The 22,681-nt window shown below is 44.1% G+C and overlaps 1 protein-coding gene across 1 annotated transcript in view; it reads right to left on the minus strand.

Moving 5' to 3' along the window:
- Positions 1-22,377, minus strand: part of FBN3 (fibrillin 3) — a 110,710-nt gene extending 88,333 nt beyond the window's left edge. The window contains exons 1-3 of the mRNA XM_010562269.1: positions 22,280-22,377; positions 5,199-5,281; positions 2,877-2,975 (exon numbers count right to left, since the gene is read on the minus strand). Of these exons, the coding sequence (XP_010560571.1) occupies positions 2,877-2,928 (52 nt within the window). The 5' untranslated portion in view covers positions 2,929-2,975; positions 5,199-5,281; positions 22,280-22,377. The remainder of the gene's footprint in view (positions 1-2,876; positions 2,976-5,198; positions 5,282-22,279) is intronic.
- Between the last annotated feature and the right edge of the window lie 304 nt (positions 22,378-22,681).

Here is a 22,681-nt window from a genome sequence, read left to right on the forward strand (position 1 = left end):
AGACCAGTCTCTCTGGGAAAAGGCACTGTTTCCAGCACATGCTCACCCTACACCCCTCACTACAATTAATCAGTCCTGGGAAAGCCATTACATACAGCAAATCTGGGAGGGCTGCCCAGAGACAGAGGTAGCTAGGAAGTGTCTGTCTGTCAGAGCTGTCCATCTGTCAGAGCTCTTCCCTACACAGCACCCTGAGCCTCGCATTCAATGCATTCAGCAAGTGGTAAGGTTTAGTGAAGCTGAGAAATTTGGGGAGTTCAGGGTGTGGACATGAGAAGAGCCATGATGCTCATCCAGAAACTTTCCAACTAACTGGCAAAGACTGTTCCTGGACCTGCACGGAGCAGGTCTCATTTCTTATTTCTGCCATGATCCCAGAAGCCCTGAAGTCTCATCACCATCTGACTTATCTCCAAGGCTGGCACTGGTAGAACCCCCTGCAGATTTGAAGTGCAGAAGAACATCTTTAACCAAGAATTTAAAGGCCTGTTATGCTTTGTCAGGATTTTCCAGGGTAGCAGAGACTGAAGTTCTAGGAAAAAGAGAATGACAGCTCGCCCTAGTTAACTTTTCCCATGATTGGATTGGATTGGATTAGTTCTACAATTTATTTTAAAGGATCAGTGGCTGCAGCTGTTCTGCCAGCCATCAGTAGTGGAGTTTGCAGGCAGGTTTTCTGTCTGCTTACTGACTACTACTATCTAAACAGTCACTTGCAAATTACTCCTAAAATATCTTTACTCCCTGAAGTAGGAAACCAAGCTTTTTGTTATGACAGAGAGAGGCAGAGTGGCTTTTATTGCCTCTGGAATGCACAATTTGTCTTCTTTACCTCCCTGAAGCATTCATGATAAATGCAGATCCAAACATCCCCACAATGAATGCCAGATTTGATGAAGCCCCTGCAGAGGAACCTACCCCCCCTCCCCCCGAGTACATGCTGAAATCCACCCCAGGCTCAGGGGAATGCCAGGTCTGTGCCCAAACGTATATAGTGCTTACAGCATTCCTTGCATTCCTCCATGATTGCTAACATATGGACCCTCACTCCAGAAACTTTTGTGTTTCCAGCACCTTCCTCTCAGCAAAGCACAGGGAAGGTCTGCGGAGCAGCGCACGCATAGGCTCTGGTGCTGAGCGCTTGCAGGGCACATCTGCAGGGCTGTAGCACAACGTGGCACTTTGGAATCAGATTCTGGGAATTTCCTTCTTTGAGTCACACCCTGAATGTGGTTTTGAGGTTTGAGGGGGCTAGTTCTCTGGCCTTCAATCAGATGCCTGCGAGTCACTTTATTAACAATAGCTTGCCTACAGACGGGCAATAATGGAAAATAAATTTCTGGGTTGTCTGTAGCAATGGTCATCTGAGACCTTAAAAGACTCCATAAAATCCCATTAACTTCTGCATTTCACAGAGGGCACTAGCAAAATCAGCCTTCTTAAAACAACACTGTGCCACAGCTCTGTTCCTTTGCTTGCAGGTTCGGGGTTTTTTGGCTGGTGTGTTTCAGTAGTGTCATCATGTATGGGTGGACTGCTTATACAGTCAGGTGCAAATGGTCACCTGGTATGATTTGGAGATCTAGAATGAAGGCCAATCCCCGTTCACACACTGCTACTGGCTTTAGAAAAAAGTGAAGCCCTTTCGGGCAGACCTGTTGGCTCGTGTGTAGCCTGCATTGACCCAGGTGGGTCCCTGTGCTGGCTTACAGGAGCATGGGTGGAAGGGCCTGCTGGACATCTCTATCTAGTCGCCCCCCCAGATCAGGCTGGCTATGACTTTGTCTAGCTAAGTCTTCAAACCCCCCAAGGAGAGCGATCCCCCACAGCTCTGGTTACCTGTCCCAGCACTGCACCACACTCCAGTGTACGAAAGTTCTCGTCATGCCTCAAGATCCCAAGCCTGAACATCCCAAGTGGCAACTTGTGGCCATTGACCTCTGTTATATGACTATTGACTCACTTCCAGCCTGGTGTCTACCATAACTCCCAGGTCCTTTCCAGCAATACAACCCAGTGGAAAAAAGGGTAAAGAGGAGCAATAATTCCCTTCCAGAAAGTACACAAGACCATCAGCTATCAGGATTGAGACTCAAGCAAAAGGAGTGTTTTCTGTGCAGAGCCATGTGCTGCAGGGTAACGCAGTGGTTGCAAGCAAGATCTGGTCTTGAATACATCCTGCAGGGACTACCAGAGGGATATGGGAATTGCTTTCTGCATATGTGACTGTCAAGCTGCTGAGTCCTCCATAGTTTGTTTTCAGAAACCTCATCCACCCAGTCCTCTTCCCAGAGCTTTTCAGTTTTTTGTCCTGAAGGTCTGAGATGGGAGAATAAAGCAGAAAAAGTGGCAATGCAGTTTCTGCATTCCCAACTTTGCCAGTGTGCAACTTCATCATGTCACTGCAGTTTGCTAAAAATGCTGGGCAATGGTCCCTGACATCCAAATCACAGGCTAAGAAAAACTTAGTAATTTTTCCATTGGAAAAAATATATTTATTTGGTTAACAAAAGCAGTGACAGATTTAATTCCACTTCAAAGAACAGCCAGGGGTCGATAGACTCTTTGGCAGCAGAGTTGCTACTTGCTGCTGTGACATATGATTTCTTGAGCCGCAACCTGTAGGATTTCTCACACCAAAGTAGCAGAAATTGGAAGCAGGTTGCCAGTTTTCTCCAGGTATCAGGGCAATGAGGACCATTAGTAAAAGCGCCACAAGAAATGAAAGATTTTGTGACTACTACCCAATTCAGATTAGAACCTGGCTGCCAAAACACAAAATATTTCAGAGATTTCCTTTCATTGTGACTGGGAAATTTTTAAGAGAGCACATAACTACTGCAGAGGGAGAAGAATCACCAGCAATGTTCTCTTACCTCCAGCTGAGCCACAGTTGGGAGAAAGTTGTCCATTGGAGCACGTACACATGTTTGGCCGTGAACAAAATCCATCACCACAAGAATTCCTGCAAATTGCTGGAGGAAGAATAGGACACAGTGATTAGCACAATGTGCTAGTCTGTGAACTTGCTCACAGATGCACTTTTGGCTGCCAAAAGGGTGTGAAATCATGTCTTTTAAGAATAATAACCTGGGGACGAAGCTGGGGTAACACTTGAGGACTTCGGCATGGGCTGAGCAACAGTGGGAAGGACCCACTTGCTCACAGGGAGTTCCTGGAGACATCTTCCTTTTATCACAGACTGTGGCTGGTCCTGCTACCACATTGCTTTTTCAGCAGCAGAGGATGGGGAAAACACATTTCACTATTGCCTGCTAAAAATGTTTCTCAGCAGAGACAAGTGACATTCACACTGAGCCAGGTTGTTCTTTTCCTTAAAATTTTTGTGTTTCCATGAAGCATTTTGCAGTCCACAGTCTGGCATTGAGGAAACTGGCTATTACTGAGATGCATCTCCTGTTGAATGACGGGCTGAGCCCGAGTCAGCCAGAGATGCATCAGCAGGATGCCTTCGTATCAATCCCCATCCTTTCTTGCCTGGGACCCCTGCTAATCTCTTCCCCTTCCTGTGCCATGGGAGCCAAGAGCATAGCTGGCAGTATTGTTCCACCTGTGTAAGCACAGATTTTATTAGAGCCCCATGAAAGTATCTCATCTCTGTGTGTTTTATAAATACAATTAGAACACACAGTCCCCTGAGGACCTCCAGCCCAGATGGCATGTTTTACAGTTATGAGAAAAGTCAGCAGAGTTGTCTGAATGTCGCTAACCCTGCATGCCACTGAGCAGCTATTTGGCTGTGAATTCCTTAACCCTTCGCTGCAGCCAGCATTAAACTCCAGCCTTGTATCCTTGGTGGGATACATCCAAGGGATCTGAGAAGGATTTTATGAGTTTGCCTGTCTCTTCTTGTGGGGAAAGGAGAGGGCGCAGAACTCCATGTCTTACCATCACCTGGGGTGAAGTCGGATGCATTTAACTCTTGAGACATCATGCCTCTTTTTTGCCCTTCTTTCTTGAGTGAGTAAAATGCCATACTCTGGGACTGGTTACTTATTGTGTGCAAGGACACACTAACTGGCCCCATAACCCATAATACAACAGACACCATTTCCTTTGAGAGGAGAGTTATTTGCAGCTTTGGGCTCAGTTTTGTACATTTGAGGTCCCAGACAGCTCTATATTAGGAAACACAAGGTGTTTCTCTCCAAGATGACTGAGTTTTTGACTCTGAAGGTGGAATTACTTCTGAAATATATGACCTGTATTATGTGGGAGATCCCACTAGAGAAGTCTACTGTTTTCCTCAACTTGAAACCTCCCACTGTCAATTACTTTTACGAAGTTTTGGAAAAGGGCATTCACATACAATTCCAAGCATGCTCTAATGCAGAAAATTTATTCAGAAAGCTAAAATACTAGGAGATACAAGCATCCCATAGTGCTGTCTGCTATTCTGTATATCCAGGTTATGGTTAATATCTCCAGTGTATTTGCTGTGTTTCAGTCTGAAGCATGACTAAATGGAGTACAAATACCCCTATTGTCTCCAGTAAGAATCTCATTTATTTACTCCTAAGCTGATTTTCACTTCCCATGGGAGCATCCTCCAAAGGGCAGGCTCCTTCATCTCCCTATAGCTCATGCCTTTAATTGACAGAAATGCAAACCATCAGCCCCTTAATGGATTTTATAGGAGTGTATCAGCACTTAGGAGTCCAATAATGCTCTACTCCAAATAGGAAAGCTACCTGCCAAAATAGAGGTGTGATTTATCTAAATCAGCATCCTGCTTTGGATGGCCACTCAAAGAAAGATGCAAATTCCTGCTTGTAGACACCGTCTCATGACATCAAGTTTGCAATGTCAGCATCTAGCTGTTGTTCTAGAAACTGACTGAATTATTTCACCTAAACAAGCAGCTCTAAAATAACTTTCTCAGGAGTCACCAATAGCTTTCCTTTGAGGCTAATCTTCTAAAGCAGGCACACAAACTGTCAAGCAACAAGGAACACAGTGGCAATTTGGCAGAAGATAAAAGGCCATGCACTAAATGGGACCAATTGCAACCACCCTGCTTTAATCAAGACTAGCAGAGATGAGAACTCCCAGCAATCGCTGCTCCTGTCCCAGTGGATTATGAAATGTTCTATCATCTGCTGAAATGTGAGATATGCATTCCTTCCCACATGGCAGTTAGTTCCCTTGGTGCCCTTAACAGGAAAATGGATACTCACGGACAATGCACTGGTTCCCTCCGGGCAGCGTTTTCCAGCCGGGGCAGCAGTAGGAATGGAACCTCGAGCCACAGACATTGGGTCTGAAAATTAAAAACAATTTTTTTCCTCTGTTTCTATGCAGTACCATTGGATAAATTCAGCATGTATCATCGCTGCAGGAGAGCAGCTGAAGAGCTTCTTGTGTGACATTTCTCTGCCAAACTCCATTCCCTCACCGTGAGTTTGAACAAGCTATGTTTAATTCCCACCAAAAGGAGCCACCATATATTATTTTAATAACAGACTTCCAACCTCCCTGTGCAGAATGCTTTGGGGCTCTGATCTTACAGTGACCCTCTTAGCACTATATGGAGGAGTGAGGGACTGAGGCACAGCCAGAGCTACCCTGACACAAAGCCATGGCATGGGACCATAACCACAAGGTTAGACACAGTCAGTTGGAGACCTGCATTTCCATGTGGGATGAGAGAGACCTAGATACCAGACAACCCTAGAGACCACAAGCAAGTGAATGTCTTGATAAGCTGCACAGGAGCAGGACATCTGTCTCTTGTGAACATAGCTTAGCAGTGCTCTTTATGCATAAGATGGACAAAGTCCTGCTTTTCCTTTCTGACTCTGCAATTAAACTCCTGCACACTCCAACTTGTCTATCAGACAGGCTGCCCATAGTTTTCTTTGTCTTCACTTTTTTGTTGGATGGCTTAATCAATGTCACATAGCAAAGACGGCAGGAAACCCAGCCCGAGCATATACCTCAGCATGGCATTTACACCATGTTGTATGTTTACGCACATCCATACATGAACCAACAGACTTCCCAAGAAAAATCTCCAAAAGAAAACATGAAAACCACAAACCTAGGTAATGTTCATACTCTTGTGACATTGTCAAGTGTGGAGTCACGAGAACACAGCCCCTTGAAGAGATGCTGGGGCTCTAACACAGGATCAGACAGATGGGGGAAGGCAGCAGAGAGGTAAGTGTAGGCAGAGAGTTTAGACCTTGTCTGGACCCTGGCTAGCAACCCTCCAACCTCTTCTTGGAGATTTACTGAGGGATCATATCTTCTAGAAATGCATGAGAATTTGAACTAAAATCACCAGCGAATAAGCATACACTTTGGAGGGTTTTCTAGTGAGTAATAATCCCCACTGTTAAAACTCTAAGCTTAATTTTGGGGTCTGAATCTATCTAGCTTCTCCTTTCAGCCATTAGATCTTGTTATATCTTTGCTTGCTGGATTGAAGAACCATATGTTAACAAAGTCTCTTCATCCAGTAGACCTATGTAGGTTGTTACACCACCCTTTAATTTTCTCTTTGTTAAGAGAAGGAAAATATCAGATTAGTTTGTCAGGATCTGTTGTCCAAAATTTCCATATCCTCATTGTAATTTTTACTAATTAAGTTCTACATCAACCACTTCAGCAGATTGCCTGGGGCTGATGATAGTAACTATCATCATCATTGCACAGACAGGATGGGATTATGCGAATGAATCAGATTTGGCAATTTTCTGCTATGCAGTTTGGGATGTTTCTGAAACACAGGAGGTTCCACCTGAGCATGAGGAAACACTTTTTTCACTGTGGGTGACTGAGCATAGAACAGGTTGCCCAGAGAGGTTGTGGATTCTCCGTCCTTGGAGATATTCAAAAGCTGTTTGGACATGGTCCTGGGCAACCAGCTCTAGGTGGCCCTGCTTGAGCAGGGTGGTTGGACCAGATGACCTCCAGAGGTCCCTTCCAACCTCAACCATGCTGTGATTCTGTGATTCTGTGTTCACTGTAATTCATTTCATTGCGAAGTACACCTCCACAACTACCAGCATATCACAGCTACCTGGAGAAATAGCTCTGGCTAGATGGCGCATGGGAGCAAATTGATGGATTTGGCAGACTGAAGCAACAACAATATCCGATTTTTACAAACTCCAAAAGCATTGGTTGATTTGTTTGGGTTTTTTTTTCAATTCTGAAAATGTGTCGATTCATCCCTGATCTTCAGCTAGATCAACAAACCAATTTCATTTTCCAGGGAACAGTCTCTTTTTATTTCCCTGCTATTCTGCCACCAGCAAGAACCATGCATAATAAGGCAGGTACTGTCTCAGCTTCCCTTCATTCCTTTAAAACAGCACCCCAACCATTACCTGTGGCTGTGTCGAAACTGCTTTAACCATGGACGTTTCTACTTCCCTCCCATGTCGTGAAGTGCTTACTGCAGAACTTGTCTTGCTTGTCCTTCCTCAAATCCTGACGTCTCTGTTATAGTAGGTGTGCCATTAGTCTTTTTTCCTGAACTTGCCTTTGTTTCTGCCTGGAAATTTTGCCTGAGTGGTGGGGATTTGGGGAAGATTTTCTTCCTCTGGTTGCCATTCTCAAGTTCCTGCAGCGAGCCAGGAGTGGGAAGGCAGAGGGTGCTGGGATGGTTGTGTGCCCTGGGCACAACAGCCAATCTCAGCTGCACTCTGTAGTGCCCATCTACCAGATTCTAGTCTGGACTTTGGCAAGAACTTGTAGTGCTTTAGGGCAGCAGATTCCTTTTCTGGCTGGGAGAGGTAGTGGATTCCAGACAACCCTGAATCAGTTACCCAGGCATACATGAGTCTTCCACCTTCAGCATGATTGCAGTAGATGCACAGGAGATACACAGAAGACACGCAGCAAAGATGAAGCATACATACAACATGTGTGCAGAAAACACACAGCAATCATAAAGCAGATATGCAGCAGATATACAGAGGATGCACAGCAGATGTAGCAGAAACACAGTGTACATACAGTAGTCACACTGAAGATGTGCAGAGCACATCCAGCAAACACACAGCAGACACAAAACAGGGACACAGCAGAAGTGCAGCACATGTGCAGACACATACAGCAGATGTGCAGCAGACATGCAGCAGACACACAGCAGATGTGCAGCAGATATGCTGCTGGTGTACCTTTCCAAAGTGGAAGAAGTAGAATGCTTTCCCATGGAAAAAGGAACTGGGCAGTATTTGCATTAATGACAAAAACACTGAGCTGGACTGAGAGCAAACTCTGAGGAACCCTGTACTGAGCAATGATGTTCCCACGTAAAAGCAATCCTAGTTTCTACTCTTCATGGTGACTAGAAGAGCCCTGAGCCGCACAGACCATGTTGAATGACTTTCTGTGCAATGAAGGGTGCTGCTCTGCTTCCCAGTTGTAATTTTCCCAGAGCATACGACGACCTGTGTAGAAACTGTGGCAACTGTTTTTTCCATATGACCTGCTTTTGTCCAGTGCTATGTGGAGCCCTTTCACCAGCCCTGCAAACATCGAATCAAGGGCTCTGCTAAAATAATTTGGTGCTATGGCTGGAGATGGAGAGTAAATCTGTATTTTGATTTCAAAAGCGCCTATATTTTCCAAAAGCCTGGGCATCTGTTGCTTCTCCTGGGCTTAGAAGTTAAAAGGACACCTTGAATGCAGAGCTGATTTTGCTGATATGGATTAAGGTTCCCTGCAGATGGGGGAACATCTTGGGTTGCAGTTCCTGGTTGCATTAGGTTGGATAAAACACAAAGCTAGCTAGTACTGCCCCTGATATTCAAGTGTAAATCTCCAGTTAGAAGTAGACATATGTCTGTGGTTGGCATTAACTGGGAACATAAGTTCACTCTGAGCAGATGGAGGTCCTGTAAAGCCTAAGTTTCAGACCTCAGGTTCCCAGCATACAGGATGGGTGGATGGGTGGATGATCTTTTTTTGATATAGGACTCTCCATGCAATGTGTAGGCAGCCCAGACAACTCAGAGCCAGGCACCAAATATTGCAGTTTAACTTCCACCTGAATCTGTTTGCTGGTGCCCTGTTTTCAATACGTCAATGTGAACAGCTATGCAAGGGAGGTAGCCATTAACCTTAGTACACTAATGATCTTCACACCCTGGCCTCAGGCTACTTCAAGCCTTGTTGAAGATTAAAGAATATTATATAGCCATTTAATCAGGGATTTTTTTGTCAAAGTCAGTGAAGGAAGAGGTATTTGGCATCAATCCCATAGACTAAGACAGAAGAAAGTGGAAGTTGAATGAAATTGATAATGAAGTATGTATTTTTAACTATGGTGGCAAGTCCCACCTCCTTCTAAAAGACAGCCAGCCAAGGATTTCATCAAACTCTGTGCAGGGATCCTGGGAGAGGTCCTGGGCACCCTGTTACACAGTAGGCTAAACTACCAGATCACAATTGTTCTCCAAAACTGAACCTTCATAAACATATGCTAAAAATTAGCAAAGTTTCAAAACAAAACAGGGGCGGAATCCATTCTGAATGGGTTCAAATTAATGGTGTCACAGAAATGACCTAGAGGGAGAATGAAATTAGATTCCAAAGCAAGAACTCAATAACGAGAATGCTGTTTTGTAAGAGAAAACCAACATCTTCAGCAAAGTTGTGACAAAATTACTTTTTAAAATTAACAGCAGTTATCTTGATCCTGGGAAATACAAGCTGGAAACCCATGTTCTCATCAGCAAGAAGGTGTGGATAAAAGGCATGTCATTTAGTTGTTAAACAGAAAACTGCAACTATAGTTTGTGGTGAAGAGCTCCTAAGAATGGGAAGGTCAAGGTTAGAGGGAAAATCATTTAAATTTAATCAACTTGCCCACAACATTCTGATTATTGCTGATAATCAAAATCCACAGATATTTCAGAATTATCAAGAAACCTCACAGCAATTAGTTCTAAATTAAAAATCAGGAGGGTTTTTTTTAGCTCTACTCACTGTCAGCTTTGCCTCCTTGCTAGCCAGCAGTAGCAAGAGGGTCTTATCCAGACATGATGCAGTCCTGGTGAGACATAGTTACACTGCTGAGATGGTGCTTATGCCTGCGTGACTTTTCCTTTGGGTGTTAGAGCCATAAAGATAAGAGCTGACATGTTTGTGCCAGTCCTTTCTAGCAATGCTTTCTGGCAAACGACTGCACTGCTGGTCCACCCCCATGGTTTGCATGGCTGATGCAAAAATAGACCTGCCTATATGAGGCAGATCTTCCCTCATCACTTTCTGTGCAGCCTAGGAAAAGGCTGAAAGAGCTCAGCTGCTAAAGAGAACTATGTTCATGAAAATGAATATGGCCAAAAGAGTGATGCTAAGAAAAGGACCAAAGGGAAAGCAATGCTAGCTATAGTGTCTTCTTTGTCCACTTTAAATAAACAATAGGATTATAGAGATAAGCAGGGACAAAGTAAGCATGAATTTCAATTGATGGCACCAAATGCTGCCTGCTGGCAGCGACTCCATCTGAGAACTGGGAGATGCCAAGAAAAAAACACTGGAGCAGAGCAGAGCTGTGGCCATGTGATGTGAAAATGCATGGCTGTTAGCAAGAGAAGCCTTTCTCCCAAATCCACAATGGAGTCGGAGGCATGAGCAAGGACTGGGAGCCAGTCCATACCACAAGACTGCCCACAGGCTCAGGGTGCCAGCCCGCCTGTGGGGACAGAACATAAGCGGCATCTGGCTGTTGCTGCAGCAGCCTGTTCCTGTTAGCAGCCTGGGAAATACAGCCTAGAGCACTGAATTGTTGCCTACTAGCTGAGCAAGCAGCCGAAAAAGACTCCGTCCTGCCAATTATTGTCAGATGCCTAGTGTAACCGCAGCAGAATTGTACTCATTGTTAAAGGTAGGAGAGGGCAGACAGCACAGTGTGTGAAGTCCAGGCTGAGAACACTTTGCAGACTCAGATGCTAGCCAAAAACTAAGTCAAGTCACCCTGAGCTTCCTGCTCACACACAGCTATGTCCTCAATACACGTGCATGCACACAGGTCTGTGTCCACTCCTTCAGCCATGGCAGAAGGAATACCCAGCTAGAATGAACTCTCCAAACCTTCTTCAGAAAGCTCTGCACAGTCACTAAAGGGCTGATTTGTGTAGTAACGGCAGTGTCTTGCAAGGAGCACTTCTCCTGCCACCCAGCAAGACCCACGGCTAATGAACCCTTGGCTACATGTAGTGTGTGCTTTCCAGACAGCAGGAACAGCAGCCCAGGATTTGTCTCTCCTGTCATGAGTAATCAGCATACCTCAGTTGTCACTGGCCTTCAGAAGCAGTATTTCCATTCCTTAAATTAGAGGAAGACAGAAGTGAATGAAAATTGGTGGCTTGCCAGGGCTGGGGTAATTCTCAGAGCTGCTCTGGTCTGCACAAGGATTGCTCCCCCGGCTGCTCACATGTTCTCCATCTCACTGGCCTCATCCAGGGGGATTCAACATATTAATTCAGGAAGAATTCACTATAGTTCATTACTTTGGGCCAATTTCCTGCTCTTTTCACCAAGCCCAGACCCTTGTCCAGTGACTGAGAGCCTGGAACTAGTCTGCTTTGGTGCATGCTCAGTGGTCCAGCAAACGCTTCTCCCAGCTCATTGTTTTCTTTGTGTCTGCCTGGAAAAGTTTGGACTGGGTATCTGCTGCCTGAGCATGGGGATCCTTTTCCTTATTTATCACAGTAATTTGTTATTTCCCTCCTTGATACAATCTAAAACTTCTTCCTGCTGGGTGAAAACAGGTCCTCGATGCTGTGACTGTCTCCTGAGCACTACTTTTCAAGATATTCTCTTTTCAATGGGAAAAGGAGTCTGAGCTAAGAAGGTCTGGCTGCACTGAGTAGCGGTTCTCTAGACCAGACTGAGTCTCTTGGTAAGGGCAGAGATGCCAACACTTTACATCTCTTGCAGGTTTTCTCTGCTATCTTGATGAGAACAAGTCAAGGTTGCCGAGTAGGTGCTCTCAGAAATTCATACTACTTCGTCTTTTTGTAAACTAAGACTTTGTTAATAAAAGCATGGCTTGCACTTTTACCAGGCCCCAGATGTAAGTCAGGCAAGTGACCAAGCACAAATTCCTTTTTCTCTAAGTGTTTCAAACAAAACACTCCGTAAAAACCACCCTCCTGCCCTGCCAAAGTACAACTGTGCAGGCTAAGTAGTAGGGCTGGAGCCCAGTGTTTTATGGAAGGGTGAGCGGCAACTTTCCCACCAGCACATGGGATCACCACCTCATGATTTCAGGATGAGAAGCTCCACAGCTTAACTATCCAGCCACAAACCTAATGATCAAGAGATAAGAGACTTCATCTGTGGTACTGGTCCTCAAAATAGGTGGGTGAGATTCATCATAAGAGAAATCCATAACAGCAGCAGACCACATCCTGGGCTACATTAGAAGAAGCACGGCCAGCAGGTCCAGGGGAGCTATTTCCCCCTCTTCTGCTTGAGCAGAATCCCCTAATTTTAGAAGTCCAATAAGCTTGCCCAATCTTCTCAATTTTTCTTCTGTTCTTCTTTCTTTCTACACTTGGGATATCTCGAGAGACATGAAAATCTCTCTTCCACTCTGCAAACACACCCAGTTTGGGGTGGGGTGCAGCTATTCTGACAACTTACATGGGAAGAATGGAAACCCCTTGGCATGCTTACAGTCACTACCTTCCCTGTCCCTTACTTTATTTTCAGGTTTTTTCTGTCTTCAAGTTTCAGCTTAGAAATATTTATGGAGAATCAAACCATCCAGCAATAGATTTAGTCAATTCTCAATGCACTTCTACTTGTTCAGCTTTAGGAATGGCCATCAGCCCAAACACTGCTCTAGATTTCCCCAAGTCATTCAGAATTACCCTTTGCTGTAAATTCAACAACTCAGAGAAAATATAGCTAATGCCAGGCTAGTGAGGACTTCTGATTTGATACTGCAAAAAGGAGGGTTGTCTGCTATCCACAGAAGAGCTATTTTGGGGAAGAGACATAGAAGTTTCTTTTTAGACTATTTGCCCCCACCCGCAGCCCTCCTTTCATCATGAAATTCATGCCTGTGCAAAGAGTCAAACAAAATGAATGTGTCTTATATGACTTAAGCACATGGCTATTCCAGGGACAATGATCCTACCTCTCCATCTGAGCTGGAAATTTTTCCTATAATTCAAGATTCTTTTTGGTTTTGATCTTAGTCTGATTCTTTGCTGGGCCCCAGGGATCATCTCTCACAATAACTGGGGAGCATCATTGCAGGCATCAGTCACCCTTGGCCTCAGTGGAGATCACCGGGGGGGCAATAATTACTGCCAAATGTGATAGTGGTTTTTGGTAATGCGTCTCCCCACCCAGAGGGATTTGGGATTGTGTCATGGCATGAGAACAGATTAGAAACAATGCTGACTTTTGGATCCTTGGCCTAAAAGGGAGCATATTTGTGTCCTCCTCGTTCTTGACTTACCAGATCCATCGAATGTACTGCAAGTATTTATTTCAGTAATATATCAGTTTTACAAGTCTAGGACTGTGCTATCTCTACGTTCCCTGCTTACTTCCCCAGGCCTGTATGTGTTCAAGCAATGTATACAGTTTGATAAGTAACTTGCAAATGAGAAAGTAGAGTAATACCACTGCAGAAGCCAGCTGTTCCTATCCAGACAACCCCCTGTTTAATGTAAGGATATTGACTCGGTCCTGCAGAGGAGGTGCTTCATCCCTCCCACCTGAAACATCATCCTCTTATTCTGCAAAGCAGCCCAGCATCTGTTTAGCTTTTAGGAATGAGTTCAAGTCCCAGCAGTTTCAATTATTTTTGGTTCTAAGAATTTGGTTTTAAAGGTACAGAGATGCTAACTTTCTGTTACCACCAGTGGAAGCCACACACCTTAAAACTGCTATTTTGCTGGGTAATATGGCGAGCACAAAAGTATTCAGAATTCAGTACCTCCTGAAGTTGTTTGCTGAGCCGAGCTATGGATGGCTTTCCTAAGACTCGCAGCAATACCTGTTAACACTCAAGTAATACATCTGTGGCAACAGAAGCATTTTTCTCTGATCTCACCAAAGCTCCAGACTTACAGTATCTCTCGCATTCCTGCTGGAGACCCTTGACTTTCCCTGGCCCCAGGAGCATCCCTACTCCATCCTCGGGGATAAAGGTGGTGTGAACTGGTGCACAGCTCCCTCCTGAGCAAACCCAGGTAGCATTACTGAGCATCTCTCATTTCTGCTGCCCAGCAATGCTGACCTGATCTCTGCTTGAGCCCAAACTGAGTAGCTGAGACTCAGAAGACCTTGACATAAGATGCTCAAAGAAAGCTGAGCCTTTCAAGCACCTGAATTCAACTGTTGATCCTCCACTGTGGCTCTCCTTAAGGAAACAGGGAGGTCTGGGAAGAGGTGGAACAGTTCATCACTGACTGCTCCTCTTCCCAGAACTTAGGAGGGGCTTTAGACAAGAAAGATTGGTTTAAGTGAACAAAGACTATATTTTCTTGGTTATTTCAGTTAACAGAAAGGAAGCCTTAATTTAAGCAGTTACTTTAATCTCTGTTTTTATGTTTTAGTTATTTTTTCCTGGAGAATGCAGATCTGAAACTAAAGATAGGCTTGACACCTAATTTAGCATTTTCTTTAATTAACCAGGAGAATGCATGATATCAAAATATATGCCTTTTAACTGAGCAATTATGTAATTTCAAAGTTACTCAGGTGTTTAATGTTTTCATTTTTATATTATTAGAAAATGGGGAGAAATTAATTTTTTTTTCCAGATAGTTATTACATTTCTACTTCTAATACATATTAAATCCTCTTTGTATTGAAATTGAAACAGCATTAAATGGGCCTTTCTAGTGTTTGATGGTACGCCTCCTGTCTCTGTGCCCAGGGCTGAATTTCCTACCATAATTCAGAGCAGAGGGAAGCTTTGGGTGCCTTGGGGACAGGCCATGTCTGATATGTCTAATACAGAGATACAGGGATCTGTAATTTTTCAAGACTGCATCTCAGCCCCCTTTCCTTCTCCTGCTGAGATGCAGCTATCAGTAAGGACATCAGTAAGGTGATGGAGCAAGAGACTACAACGAAGGGAAGTCCCATCAGGGACCTCTGGATCCCCAGTACAGAACTGCAGCCCCAGCTCAAAATTCCTCCCTGCACTCAGGCAGGACCCCTTGCACATGTGGACTCCAGACCCACATACATAGAGAGAAAGCCAAGCTGAGAAGGTTGCCTGGCTGTCACCAAGGTAACTAGATCACACCAAAATCAATCTCTACGCTTACAACAAAGTACTGCCCAAGTTTAGGTGATACGAGCCATGCAAAGCTGATTCCAGGGTAGACACCTGAATTTTAGCTGAAATTTATTGGGGGGAGTGGAGGGGGGAGAGATGGAAATAATTTTTGAAAGATGCATGATTATTATTCAGTTTCATAAAAGGAATGAAGCAAAATGCAAGGAAAGTCTTACAAAGACTGTATAGGTTTTGGATTCTATCTGCTTAGATTAATACCAAATTCAAGACCAATAATGCATACAATTTTTTTTAGTAAATTGGGTCTACAAAATCCTTTGTTATATACCTTTTCTTTGTCAATAATAGTATTTTTTCCCCTTTATTCAGATCTTCATACATTTTGTATGAGAGATGGTAGGGAAAAACTTCCTTTATTGGTGCACATATAAATTTAAATCCTATATATCAGCAAGGAACCCTAGAGAAGACTTTCCTTTGAAAAAGCCTAAATATGCAACTGATTTCCAGGAACTGCTTAACACTTTAATTTGGAAAGCAGCATTACCAACTCTTCCATCTTTTTTTCCCCTTAAATTCTGAAATATATCAAGACTTCAAATACAGTTCTTAAAACTTCCAAACAAAACCCATATAACGTATTAACTTCTACGCCAGATAATCTTTTGCCATGCCAATACTCGCCTTCATGTTTCCTGCCAATAACGAGAGAAACCAGCCTAGGCCAGAAGTCCAAGATCAACCATTTCACAATATAAATCAAGACGCAAGGAAAATTTAGGAACAAGACTCTTAAGTCAGAAGTTTCCAGCCGCTGCCTTAATTTTGTTCCTCCTGTTATTTGTAGTATTTCATCTCTGGCTTTATAAATAAATATCAAGGTTTATGTGTGGAGTATGTGGACCTGGAAACAGCCAAAATGTGCTCAAGAGGTGACTGGGTCACAGTGACAGTAGCTCCAGTTGCACCTTTACCGAAGTGATGTACACGCACTCTAAACTCATTTTTAGCAAGCCTTGGAGCATGGAGACACACATTCTGCCCAGGGCAGGAATGTGGTGGGGGAAAGCAAGAAAGATTTGCTACAGTTTGACCACGGTCTTCCCTGCCATGTTCTTCCTCATCATTTTTAAGTGAAGATGCCCTAAAGCTACCTCCTTGTAGATGGAGAGTCCTCTGTGCATGCATGAACATGCATTTCACCATCTTGTAAGAAAACCAGTGTTTGGAGTGGAATGGAATAGAATAGAACATTTCAGTTGGAAGGGACCGACAAGTCCAACTACTAGTCCAACTGCAACGACGTGGGCAACCACAAGCAGCACAGTCCATTTTAGGCAACAATTTTTAGTAAGTACTGGAGTCCTGTTGTTACTCTTTGGCTACATGTGCTTGTAGTTTCAGTTGGTGTAGTTAGTGACATACCCCACAAATTTGCTTTTTTAAGTATTTAAATCACCATAGTTACCGGCTCTTTTTCACAAACAACCCACACAATCAGTACGAGAGTCTGGTTGCCTAAACTATAAGATCAAGTTAAGAAATGGAACATTTAACTTCCACCACCTCTTAGTAGCACCTTGGTTCTTGCTCTAAACAGGATTTCATTTTCAAGCAAATTTTCTATCACTTCGAGGTCAAGAAATCAATTTTTTTATAAGGAATGAAAGCTGAACTTCTACATTTAAAGACCTTCTCCCTGGGATGTTGAGGAAATCAATACCTCTCACTAGATTTACAGTAGCAGCAGAGATGGTAACACTGCAGAAAAGATTTGCTGACTCCCACTTGGGACTTATTCCTTTCAACGAAGTCAACTAAAACTTTATGCTTGAACTTGGCAGAGGCAGAATCAGGGACTGAATCATGAAACATCTGACAGTGCTGGTTGTGTTTTGGGCATCAGCTCTTTTTAAAGGCACATGTTTCCGATAAACCTAAAGCAAGAGTGAAGAAAATTACAATTGCTACTGGTGCAAAAAACCCCTTTTGTAATTCCTGTACTAAGATGCTTGTGGAACTGCAGTGTCAGGGATGGAGTCAGATTAAAACGCTGCTGGAAATCATCTGCTCTCTGTGCACATCTCACAGTAAACTGCAAAAGTGGTGAAGCTCATCTCTGCTATGTCAGATCTCCCGTTGACATTAAACATCATCCCAGTGTCAGCTCCAGTTTAACCTGGTGCCACATGGCCCAGAATCACAGCCTGTGGCTTTCCCTCTCCACTGCATCCGAGCTGCCAAGCTTAGGGTGGTGGATGGAGAGTTCATCTACATCCCAGGAACTCCTCTTCTGCTGGTGTTTTGCAGTTGCAATGTGCCTTTCCTCTCCACTCCCCAATGTCAAGTTGGAAGATAAGAAGGTGTCAAAAATCTATGGGAGAGCAGCTTGGAAACTCCACATGTTCCCCACTCCCCACAATTCATTTATACAAAAAGACAGAGAGGTGTCTAAGAGCAATGGAAGAGGTATGACAAATGCCTCTCCAAACACCCTCTCTTCATCCATCTTCTCAATTGCAGTGGCCATTTCATAATTAATGGGCTTGACATAATTAGTTGTGTTTAAAGTCAAGCTATAGCTGAGCCTTTATTCTTACTTGAAAAAACAGGCAGCCATGAACTTACAGGAAATCATACTGCCAGCAAAGAGCTCAGCTGGCTGCAGACTAATCATCTTTTCTTTCCCCTTTGTTAAACACATTCTTGCTCTTGGAAACTGTTCAATAGTTCATTAAACTAATAATCCCATTCAAATCCTGCCTCATAAATGGATTTGTCAGTGCTGTTCCTTTCAGGAGACGGTCATTTTAAATTGTCTCTACTTTAATGAGTTTAAGGACAGATTAAATCATGGCTTTGGCTGTGATTTATTGCTCCACATTACTTTATTAATTGTTATTTGTAAAAGCATTGGTGAATAACAGGCTTGTTTATGTTGCATTTATTTCATGCTTTGCATTTATTTCATACTTTTCCCTTTATTAAAGGAGAATGGAATGGAACCAGAGCTCCAAATACATACGTTTCCAGCAGAAACATATACAATCTTTCCTCCCGCATTGCTGAAGCCTCTTTTACTGACATCTACAACTGTCCTCGTGCACAGCCAGTTCACCAGACGTCAGCAAGGAGAGCTTATGTTGCTCACGGAGTTACTAGAGAGCAGTTTCTCACTACAAGCTCTACGACATTAAATGATTCTGTGCATTTCTATTAGTACTAACTGACTAAGACTTCACACAAAGTAACTTGCCACCAAAAGCAAGCAGATATCCTCTGCTATTCGGGCTTACTCAAGAATTTCCTGGGAAACCCACGGAAAGTTACTTGTGCTATGTGTAGGAGTAGAAGATATTTAAGAGAAAATGAAGGAAGGAGCACCAAATATGTTTGGGTATTTGATTCTTCCAGAGTTGGTAAACATTTCCCTATAAAGACATCTAGGTCACGCTTCTCTGTGCAGTTCTGGTGTGATTCTATTTTCTTGTCCAAATTGCGATACAACACAATTTAGAGGTGGAGGGAATCTGTGGTTCCACCCACCCAAGAGAAAAGGAGGCCCATACAAGAATAAATAAATGGTAGAGCAAAAGCCAGATCTAGCTTGTCAAGATAGGCAACTGTCCTTTGAGTCCTCTAATGTATCTGTCTGTCATAATCCATTTTGGGAGCAAAACCACTTCTGCCATGGATGAAGTGATCTGTGAATGGCATGTTAGCATTGTAAAAGGCTTTGAGATCTGGCAGGATAGAAGGTCTCAAGCATAGTGTATGAAAGGAAAACACATAAGTTGTGTTGGGACAACAAATTATTTCAAGGAACAAATATGACAGGGCTACAGACAGTCCGGAAGCCCTGAGCAGAAGGTTTCCACAAAGGAGAAGAGGAAGCATAAGTTAGGACTCTGCACTGGTTTGTCGTTAGATCTAACCAGCAAATCCTCAAAATCTGTTTATCCATTTCCTTCCATTCAGAACAGAGATACAAACTTTGAACATTCACACAGAAACAAGAGTGTTCAGGATGGTGGCTTCAGGTGGTGGCCAGGGGCTTACCAGGCAAGCAGCCAGATCAGGCCCATGTAATGCAGCTAAGCTTTGCCTTATTTTAATTCCTGTTCTATTTAAGTTCCTTTCATGCAAGCCTCAGAACCTAAGAAAGTCTCAGAACCAAAGGTATTTCTGATGAAAGTTGCATTGAAATTAGTCTCTCTCTCTGAGAAAGAAAGTTGTGGGTCTTTGAAAGCAAATGCCAAAGCAAATATTTGAAATGGTGTTATAAACTATTAAAATAGAGACCACAGATAAACATGTTCAGAGGTTCAGATGTGTGTTTAGAGGTGTGGCATTATAGAATAGATGATTCCACAGATCCCAATAGTCAAGATAAGCCATTTGGATACCTACATTGTAAAATAGCACCACATTTAAGAAGACAACCCTACCTTCCTTTACATTTAAAGCTGCATCAAGAAAACCCACTGTTCATTCCTTTTGCTACTGCAATGCTAGTCTGTGAGTGAACCAAACCTTAAATTATGACTTATCTGATTTTCCCAAAGAAGTGTATCAAACTCACTTAAATTTCACAGCAGCAAAGAATCCCGATACCTTAAGGCAGCAAAACCCAGGTCAGGGAAGATGTTGATCCACAGCTGCAACTCTCCAGAATTGTTTCAAGCCAGAGCATAAGGACAAGGGACTAGTGCTGTTTGGGGAATCTACAGCAAAAATTACTGGGCCTGTGGCTCTGCAGGAGGTGGCTTTCACTGGCTGCCAGACCCATCTACAGCATTGTAGCTGGTGACATCTGTAGCTGCTCTCTAAGCCCAGTAGAACATTATTTAAAACATCACTCTTCAATAGATTTCTCATCTCAAGTGGTTTTCTCTGCTTGTAAAATAGAGATTTTAAAGAGAGAGATTGCTGAAGGGCTGGAAATCCTGAAGGAGAGATTTGGATGCAAAACCTAGGAGACTGTCAGGGTCGCTTGACACAGAGCATGGGAAGTGCCTGGGGCAGAAGCTCCAGCCACTCTGAGTTTTACCAGCTTCCCCTGCATTGCCCACCATGATTCCCTCCCTTGAAACAAGACTGCTCTCCCAAGGGCCAAGAAACAATGATTCTTCAGTCATCTTAAATTATAGTCACACAGACTTCCTTAAACAGACCGTGCACTTATCCCAGTGGGGTTTTTTCTTTTCCTACAGCAATTGCTTCAGAAGGCAGGAGGAAAGCAGAAGAGAAACTGAAGGAGGTAGCAGTGTGGTCCTGCTCTCTGCGGGGGACTGGGAGCCAGACACTTCAGGCCTGATTCTGATCCTGTCTCGAACTTACTGTGTGGCCGCTAAGAACTTACACAACCGATAATTTGGTATTACTTTACTTAAATGTTGGTCCATGTCTGAGGCTTTAAAGTACAGAAGGGTTTTCAGAAGTAATTTCTAACTTGGGAATCTGGGCTTCATTTTTAAAATGCACTTGGGATTCGGACCCTTCAGAATCACCAGAAGTCAAAAGGATTTAAGCTGTAAATCATTTTTGAAAACAGCATCTGGTCACCTAAATCACTGAGTGCCATAAGACCACTGGACACCAGTGACTTTCTTTCGGGTCCCGTGGGGAATGGAAACATTCATCGATTCCTTGCTCTGCCCTTCCTTTCTCTTCACATGGCTGCATGAGACAGCATTATCCACACATACATCAACTCCTTCCAAACCTTTCCATCCCCATTATGAGCACACTAATCAATCACATAGCCTTGGCCAGCCAGGCTAAACAAGAGTCTCTGGATCTGGTAGACTGTCATCCCGTCCTTTTCAAGTAATGGCCTTCATCCCCGTTAGGCATAAACATTTGGGATGTTTTATCTGAGGGATGACGGACTCAAAGAGAGGAGCATGGCGAAAGTACTTATGAGTCATATTGGGGGAGACATAGGGTGTCCCTACCCTGTGAGTGAGCTAATGGCTGCTTTTGGTAGCTAGTTTTGAGAAGATCAAACCCCCCCAGACAGTTGCTGTCCATCTTTTCCGAATCTGCCGTAGCAGGAGGGAGTGGCCATGCACATTTGAATTCCAAGAGCAGATGCCGCCAGCCCCACAGCCCTGCCCCTGGCAGCTCGACGGCCAGGCTCTGTGTTCCAGCTCCAGCCCAAACACAGCACATTTGACTGTCTGGGCTGAAAGCACGGCACTCCATCCCATTCAAGAAGCATTCCCCAGCAAGTGCCGGAGGACTCTGGCACAGCCCAGGCTTCGCGCGTGTATCACGTTCTGCTCTGATTCTGCCCACTGACACAGGAACACTTTCCAAGAACTACAGCCAGGCAGACTTAAAATAACCCAGAATCAATGCTGGGGCCAGGAACCATCTTGAGAGCATGCAAACACAGCTGAGCTCCAGCACAAGCTTCAGGATTTTCTAGCTGAGCCCTGTCTCCCTCCTCAGGTGGAAAACACTCATGGGTCCAGCTCTCACACTGATTTGTCTATAGATGAGACCACAAGCCACAGCTATGCTGCACAACAAATGACTTCATGTGACACCTTCCCATTAGCAACAATCATCATGTAAAAGCACCTATCAGAGGCAATAACCTCTCAATACAGCCCAGAGCATTGACTGGTAGTAGAGAGCCGAAGGCAACTCCAGGGTCAAAACCTGAGTTGACAGCATCCCCACTAGCGACAGTGGAAAGCCCAGCCACAGCCATCACTCCAGCTAAATGTGCAGCATCCCTGCCACAAACAGGCAGAGCGTGGATGGCTCTTCACAGTCATTGCAGGTGAGCCCTAAGGGGCTGTCATCCCCCAAACAAAGCAGCAGAGCTCAGTGCACAGCTCTCTGCTCGCACGGGAGCCTGCTTCACTGTCCTCTGTGCCATGAGCTTTCCTCCTACTGTAGGTCTGCAGAGCAGACTACTTCCTGAGCTCAAGGAAAGGAAATTCTGTAAGCATGTCTATGTGCTATGATAATAACCCAAGTTCTGCTTTGTAAAATAGAAAAGAACATTAAACGTACCCTCGTAAAGTGTCTTGGCCTCTTCTTCTCACTCTGTTTGCTGGCTGTCTTTCCTCGTAGCCTGCAAATCTGTCTGTCTGCAAGTCCCCTTCATATTGACCCTGGGCTTGTTCCACATACATAACTGCTGTACATCCCAGCATGAACCTGGCCAGCCATAATACCCCCATGATGGCACGGATTCCTTGATTCCCCCGGCTGCCCTGAAAGCTTCTTCCAGCTGGAGGCTCCCTGCTGCCTTGGTGGAGGATGGTTTTTGGCAGCAGCCCCTAAGTGCCAAGGTGCCGTCCTGCCGTTCCCTTTCTAGAAGCAAAAACAGAGGAAAGAGAAAGAAAGAGACACAAGTGTTCTTAAGGGCTTTCATATTTTTAAAACAGTTGATCATCCCAGGTGGCCCCTCCC

The sequence above is a fragment of the Haliaeetus leucocephalus genome, unplaced genomic scaffold (genome assembly GCF_000737465.1).
Source record: "Haliaeetus leucocephalus isolate CR32 unplaced genomic scaffold, Haliaeetus_leucocephalus-4.0 Scaffold157, whole genome shotgun sequence".
In the NCBI taxonomy this organism is placed as follows: Eukaryota; Metazoa; Chordata; class Aves; order Accipitriformes; family Accipitridae; genus Haliaeetus; species Haliaeetus leucocephalus.